We start from the raw sequence: 7,511 nt of genomic DNA, 5'->3' as shown, positions 1-7,511 counted from the left end.
TGCTAGCCTTCCTGCCACCCAGTAGGTGCGAAATCAATGTTGTAGTGTTGAGGAAACACTTGAATTTTATTTATTTATTTATTTATTTAGAGACGGAGTTTCGCTCTTGTTGCCCAGGCTGGAGTGCAATGGCATGATCTCGGCTCACCGCAACCTCTGCCTCCCGGGTTCAAGCAATTCTCCTGCCTCAGCCTCCCGAGTAGCTAGGACTACAGGCGTGCGCCACCACGCCCGGCTAATTTTGTGTTTTTAGCAGAGATGGAGGTTTCTCCATGTTGGTCAGGCTGGTCTCGAACTAGCGACCTCAGGTAATCCGCCCACCTCAGCCTCCCAAAGTGCTGGGATTACAGGCGTGAGCCACCGCGCCCGACCAAGACTTGAATTTTAATCCTTACTTTGCTACTAACTGTGTCGTTGAAACAGTATGTTGCTTTCCTTCTCTGGCCCTTAGCTTAACTATCTGTACAGCGGGAACAGTGGCAAACTCCTACGTGGAGGAGCTTGCAGGTCCACTTCAAGTTATCAGACTCTAACTAGGAGAAAGCACTGAGAATTTAGGCTGAAAATAGCGACACAGTTTATCACCTCATGAATTCCCAAACATCATTACCGCGTCCTAAGCCACCCCACTTCCCTCTCCCCTAGCCGCCTTCCTTTAAAAAAAAAAAAAAAATTCCCCTCTAGAGGGCGCGCAAGCTCTGCGGCCTTCGTTCCTCACTTCCGTTTGCCTTCACTCTTCCTTCTGCGCATGTGCTCAGTTCGCTATCCGGCTGTTTGCACCTCGTTCAGGCGGTTCAGGCAAAGGTTGCACCCACTACGCCTGCGCAACCTCAGCCCCGCCCCTCCGCTGCTTTCCCCGGAAACGTTTCTTTCCTACGCAGCCGCTCCTGCCGCTGTGGTCGCTGGAGCTTTGCCTCTCTAGGCCGGCAGCGCCTCTCCTCCATGGTCCTGTCTGTCTGCGCTGTTTTGGGAGCCCGCCGGTGAGGCCGGGCCACGCTCAGACACTTCGATCGTCGAGTCTGTCACTGGTGAGTAGACCCCAGGGGAGCTCGTGTACGGGCGGGGACCGCGCAGGCGGAATGGGCTGGATATCCCCTCACTCTGAGAATGGGTCTGTCCGCCCCGCCTTCCCCCTAACTCTTGGAATGGGCTCACCCCTGGGTTCCAGTCCCTCCTCCCGGGCGGGGCGGCGTTGCCATGGCGACGGGCCGCTGGCTGAGGCCCGGCTCGTGTCCCTGCAGGGCATGGCGGGTCAGTTCCGCAGCTACGTGTGGGACCCGCTGCTGATCCTGTCGCAGATCGTCCTCATGCAGACCGTGTATTACGGCTCGCTGGGCCTGTGGCTGGCGCTGGTGGACGGGCTAGTGCGAAGCAGCCCCTCGCTGGACCAGATGTTCGACGCCGAGGTAGGGTCCCCGGACTGGCGCGGGTGGAGTCTTGGCCTCCCCGAGTAGGCTTTGTGGTCCAGCATTACTGTGCTGTAGACCTGGCTGGGTCACCTTCTTGCTTTTTAGCCCTGGGAAAGGGATTTCACCTTTCTGAGCCTCAGCTGCCTCATCCATAAAATGGAATGACAGCAGAGGCTGATTAGTACAAAGAAAAGGGCCTGGATGTTAATACAATAAACACGTCTGTGTTCCAGGCAACTCTGATACATTGCCTTTCTGATACTCTGGGAAAGTGACTTAACTTCTCTGAGCTAGGTTCTCAGGTGCCACACCGGAGAGAGGGGTAGATAAAAGAGCATTCATGCGGGTACAGTGGAAACTGCCTGGACTTCGGGGTCAGACAGGCCTCCATTTAAGATCCACTTACTAGCTGTGTGACCTGGGGCAAATGTCACCTCTGTGAACTTGTTTTCCTGTCTTCAAAACCATGAGACTAGTTGCAGAGAGGTCGTGGACTGCAATATAAAGAGCATGTGCTTTGGATTCAGAAAAGCAAGGGTTCAGTCTAGGCCTAAACATATAATACTAGCTGTGAGACCTTGGGCAAGTTACTTCCCCTTTCCGAGCCTTTTCTGAAAAGTGGGCAGGATACTCCTACCATGTCGCCCTCAACAAAATGTTACAAGGCCCAGAGGGGTTTAGGAATAAGAAGGTACTTTGTAAAGTGTAAAGGAGGCCTATAAGTTGTTACATCTAAGAGGCAGCTGTGGTGTGTGGTGATGAGCACAGTTCTTAAAGCCAGGAGACCTGGGATGGAGTCCTTGCTCCTGCTGCTTGTTCTCTGTGTAGCCCTTGGGCAAGTTATTATCCAAAAAGTGATAAGAATCAGAAGAAGAATGGCTTTGTGAGGTTTTTTAGGGATAATATGAGATTATGTATGTCAAAGACCTTTCTTTGTCAGCTGAAAGTGTGGTGCGGATGTTTGGCATTTGATAGGATTGTGTTGGATAGTGGAGGTTGCACACCCACCGTTTGCCTAGTTGCAGTCTCGTAGGAGGCTCTATCCTCCTGGGAAGAGCTGTGGGAATGCCGGGCTTTGTTGAAGAGCCATATGATGCACACAACCTGAGTTCTAGACTAGGGATCAGCAAACCTATCTTTTAAGGGTGAAGTAGTAAGGATTTTAGGTCACAATTACTCAGCTCTGCCATTGTAGCACAGAAGCTGTTATAGACAAATACGTAAGTGAATAGGTGTGGCTGTGTTTCAATAAAACTTTATGTACAGGAGCAGATGCCTGGCCTATGGAGCCATAGTCAGCTGAACGCTGTTCTAGACTTAACTCTTGGTGTTTATTACTTTGGGCAACTTAACTTGTCTGAGCTTTTACGTCTTCCTTTGTAAAATGAAAATAATCCCTTTCCGCCTGCTGTGAGAAACAAATGAAATCCCATAATGGATGTCTATGAAAGCACCTATTGGAAATAGGCTGCCATACAGATGAAGGGAGGTATTATCTTCTGTGCTCTGGGAAGAATGCTTGTTCCTTAGGAGGCTTGCTGAGATCCTGGGCTCTGCCAAGTCACTTCTCCAGCATATTTCCATTTGTGATTCCCCCTCAGATCCTGGGCTTTTCCACCCCTCCAGGCCGGCTCTCCATGATGTCCTTCATCCTCAACGCCCTCACCTGGTGAGTATCACCAGTTTTGCTATCCAGCTTTTGGGCTCTTAGTGCTGGGACTAACTTCCTAAGTTTGAACATGAGACAGACTGGCACTTGTTTCTGGGGAGTGGTGAAGTAAAGTGGGTGACAGAGGCCAGTTCTGGGACCGGCTGTATAATGGGCCTCCTTCCATTGCTATTTTGACTTACCTGGAAAGCTCTTATGTCACTATGTTTGTGCTGCCTGCAAGACAATTTCCATCTCAGATAACTTCCCTGATGTGGAGTGAGCTGAGGAAAGGATTCGACCGAGAGGCAGGAGCACTGGGTTCTGTTCTTGGTTTGTGTGCCATTGGCCAAGTTACTTGCCATGGGCCTCAGGCTCCGCTTTTGTCCATGAGGGGTTGGACTCAGTGATGTCTAAGGTCACACGTAATCATTGCCTGTCTCTTAAGAGGCAGTTTAGCATAGTGATCAAGGTCTCAGGCTCTGGAGGCAGACTCATTTGGCATTGAACCTCAGCTTTACCACTAGTCTAGTGACTTTGGACAAGTTAATCTACCACAGTTGCCTCATCAGTAAAATGGGGCTAGTAATATTACCTACCTCATAGTTGTAAGGATTAAATAGGTTAATTCACAAAAAGGACTTAGAACAATGCCTTGCATGTTATTATTATTCTTGTCCTTACACCGGAGGTTGAAAACTGGTGGGCTGACTTTGACCTAAATTTGTCTTTCAGATAAGTTCTATTTGGCTTACATAGATGTCAGCCCACACATGGTGTTTAAAACATTTTTTTCTCTTAGTTGAAAATCAGGCTATTTTATATAAAAATCCAGATTTCTGGCTTCTCTTGAATAATGGAAGGACTGATTGATTCCAGGCCAACCTTCTAGCATGATAAGATTTACCTAGATGCAAGTAGCTACTGCCCCCACTTTAGCTAGAACGTGTATGCTTCAGGGTGTCACGATCCCCACCAATTCCTAGGATCCTCTAGTGACAATTGCCATCGATGATCAAGCTCATACTCAGTCAGCTTCACTCTTGACATTACCCGCCAGGTTCTTCTAGGCGTCAATATCGTAACCCTTGCTTCACACTTATCTCGTCACTTCTGACCACTATGCTGCCATCCTAATTGTCTCTACCCTCCCGAATAACCTGAGACCAGGACAACCCAGTGACAACTCACTGCTGTCCTCTCCCCACAGTGCCCTGGGCTTGCTGTACTTCATCCGGCGAGGAAAGCAGTGTCTGGATTTCACTGTCACTGTCCATTTCTTTCACCTCCTGGGCTGCTGGTTCTACAGCTCCCGTTTCCCCTCGGCGCTGACCTGGTGGCTGGTCCAAGCCGTGTGCATTGCACTCATGGCTGTCATCGGGGAGTACCTGTGCATGCGGACGGAGCTCAAGGAGATACCCCTCAACTCAGCCCCTAAATCCAATGTCTAGAATCAGGCCCTTTGGACATCCTGCTGACACTTGGGCCCCTTAACACCTTGGGCTGCTCAGACCCTCCAGATGAGGTCCAGGCCATATCTGAGAGGAACCCTGGAAATGTGAAGTCTCTGTTGGTGTGGGAGAGATAGTGAGGGCCTGTCAAAGAAGGCAGGTAGCAGTCAGCATGACAGCTGCAAGAATGGCCTCTGTCTGCTGAAGCCTTGGTATCTGAGAGGTCAGGAAGGGGACCTCTTTGAGGGTAATAACAGAATTGGAACCATGCCACTCTTGAGCCACAATACTTGTCACCAGCCTGTTGTTTTAAGAGAGAAAAAAAATCAAGGATATCTGATTGGAGCAAACCACTTCTTTGGTCATCTGTCTTACCTCCCTGGGACAGCTGTTACCTTTGCAGTGTTGCCGAATCACAGCAGTTCTGTTGGAGAAACGCTCGGTTTCCGGATCCAGAGCCACAGAAAGAAATGTAGGTGTGAAGTATTAGGCCGCTGTCAGGGAGAGGATGGCAGATGGAGGCATCAAGCACAAGGAAAATGCACAACCTATGCCCTGTTATACGCACATTCGTGTGCACCCAAGAACCTATGACTTTCTTCCAGTTCCTTCTACCAGGTCCCCATCCTGCTGCCAGCTCTCAACATAGCAGGCCATAGGACCCAGAGAAGAATCCCAGCGTTGCTCAAAGTCTAACCATCATAAAGACACTGTCTGTCTTCTAGGAATGACCAGGCACCCAGCTCCCACTGGACTCGTTCTTTTTCCTGCCTTATTTAGAATTCTTTGGCGGGAAGGGTATGATGGGTTCCCAGAGACAAGAAGCCCAACCTTCTGGCCTGGGCTGTGCTGATAGTGCTGAGGGAGATAGGAATTTGCTGCAAAGATTTTTCTTTGGGGTGGAGTTTCCTCTGTGAGGGGTTTGCAGCTGTCTTTCCTGTGTATACAAATACAGTATTTTCCATCGTTCTGCCTGTACTTACTTTGTAATGCCACGGTTGAGATTGAGAAAGATCAGCGCAGCCGGGCAAGGGAACTTTAAAGAATTATTAGGCCACCTTCTCCCTTTCCTGGACCCCAGAGTCATTCCTCCATTTGGTTAAAATACTTAGTGCAGGGAACTCTTACATCCTATCTCCTTCACTTGCAACGTCCCCTGCTATGCCTCAGGTGAACCACATAATTTTGGGGTTTCCGTTCCTACTTGCTAGTGATTTCTGAACATGTTCAATGGAGCGCCACACAGTCTAGACCCACTTCCGCGTTGAAACCTTCACTGTTCCTCTTTGGTTTCTTCAGAGCTTTCCCAAGACAGCTGTCAGTTTTCAGCTGTCAGTGTTACGGTAACACAAATGAGTTTTGCTATCTCCCTGAGAAGCCCATCTGACCTCCTGGCTCTCAGCCCTACAGAGTAGGGGATTGATGCTGACAGGATGAAGGTTTAGGAGTAAATGCCTGGGAAGACACTGGGAAGGTTCTAGGGTGAGGCACCTCTGTAACTCATGGTACCTTGGCCAAGTTGGAAGGAAGCAGTTTGTTAATGGGGCACAGTACCTGGCTGCAGGGTCTAGGAGGTAAGACCAGCTGGGATGACCTTCCTTGGGTTAATCAGTTTCCCTCTAGACAACACAAACTCTACAGGCATGTGACTAACTTTGAAAGAACACCCATCATGTGGCTGCTGTCACCCTTGACCAGCTGTGGTGGTGGTTACTCCATCTGTGGTTGGAGCACCTCTTTGGGATTCACTTCAAGGTCTTGTGCCTATTTTTCTGCATATCTTCTGTGAAGACAAATCTCTGTCCCCTGAGTGTTAATTTGATTTTTAGAAATGGCCAAAAGTCACGTGATCCAAACTTTTTTTCAGTGATGTGGAGACTGAGCTGCGTGATAGTTGGGGATCAAAAATATGTGACCTTAATGGGATTTTTATTATTTCTAAAATAACAATAAAAGCAGTTTTTAGAGTTGAGTTCCAGAGAGGGCAGGACAATGGCAGTGACATGTTTGTCATTTTAATAATAAATAACATCTATTGTGTGCTTAAGAGGTGTCCAGCAGTGTGGGCTGAGTGCTTTATGTCTCTTTTCAAAATCTTTACAAGAACCCTCTGAAGTAAGAAGTAATGTCATCTGTATCTTACAGATGAGGGAGCTGTAAAGAACTTACCCAAGGTGACTTTTTAGGAGCTGGCAGAGCCAGGATTTGGCCTCTAATAGTGATTTTAATAAGCTCATTTTGAAGAGGTCAGTGGTTAGGGATGTATAAGTTCTGACTGGTTAAACAGTCTGGTTAAATAGTCTATCACTTTATAATCATATCTTCTTATCCTGTCATATTTTTTTAAATACCAACGATGAATAGTACCTTATAAACATTACTAGCTTTCTAAGAAAAGCTGATACGCAGTACATTAAATATAGCCAGAGATTTCCTTCTTTTTTTTTTTTTGAGGCAAGGTCTCACTGTCACCCAGGCTACCGTGCACTGGTGTGATCTTGGCTCATTGTAGCCTCAACCTCCCAGGCTCAATGATCCTCCTGCCCTAACCCCCCAAGTAGCTGGGACTATAGGCACATGCCACCACACCCAGCTAATTTTTGTATTTTTATTTTTATTTTTTTAGAGACAGGGCTTTGCCACTTTGCCCAGGCTGGTCTTGAACCCCTGGACTCAAGAGATCCACCTGCTTCGGCCTCCCAAAGTGCTGGGATTTTACAGGTGTGAGCCACCAAGCCCAGCTGGCCTTTTTTTTTGAGACAGAGTTTCACTCCAACTTCATTACCCAGGCTGGAGTGCAATGGCTCAATCTCAGCTCACTGCAACCTCTGCTTCCTGGGTTCAAGTAATTCTTGTACTTCAGCCTCCCAAGTAGCTGGAATTACAGGTTGCACCGTCATGCTTGGCTAATTTTTTGTATTTTTCATAGAGATGGGGTTTCATCATGTTGGCCAGGCTGGTCTCGAACTCTTGGCCTCTCAAGTGATCCACCCGCCTCAGCCT

General features: G+C 48.3%; 1 protein-coding gene across 1 annotated transcript; it reads left to right on the top strand.

Annotated features, from left to right (window-relative positions):
- The first annotated feature begins 771 nt into the window (after positions 1-771).
- Positions 772-6,555, top strand: SYS1 (SYS1 golgi trafficking protein). The gene is made up of 4 exons (XM_030825415.1): positions 772-1,028; positions 1,242-1,406; positions 3,011-3,078; positions 4,268-6,555. Exons 2-4 carry the CDS (start codon positions 1,245-1,247, stop codon positions 4,506-4,508), a joined length of 471 nt encoding a protein of 156 aa, XP_030681275.1. The 5' UTR covers positions 772-1,028; positions 1,242-1,244; the 3' UTR covers positions 4,509-6,555.
- Positions 6,556-7,511: the final 956 nt, after the last annotated feature.

The sequence above is a fragment of the Nomascus leucogenys genome, chromosome 13 (genome assembly GCF_006542625.1).
Source record: "Nomascus leucogenys isolate Asia chromosome 13, Asia_NLE_v1, whole genome shotgun sequence".
NCBI classification, from domain to species: Eukaryota; Metazoa; Chordata; class Mammalia; order Primates; family Hylobatidae; genus Nomascus; species Nomascus leucogenys.
The sequence above is the reverse complement of the archived record's forward strand: the minus strand, read 5'-3'. Positions and strand labels throughout refer to the sequence as shown.

What these genes read in the sequence shown, in the direction of transcription:
- SYS1 (XM_030825415.1), top strand. Translation starts at nt 1,245, where the DNA reads ATGGCGGGTCAGTTCCGCAGCTACGTGTGGGACCCGCTGCTGATCCTG. An exon ending in ACCAGATGTTCGACGCCGAG is followed by an intron (nt 1,407 to 3,010) that starts GTAGGGTCCCCG and finishes ATTCCCCCTCAG; the next exon opens with ATCCTGGGCTTTTCCACCCC. An exon ending in ATCCTCAACGCCCTCACCTG is followed by an intron (nt 3,079 to 4,267) that starts GTGAGTATCACC and finishes CTCTCCCCACAG; the next exon opens with TGCCCTGGGCTTGCTGTACT.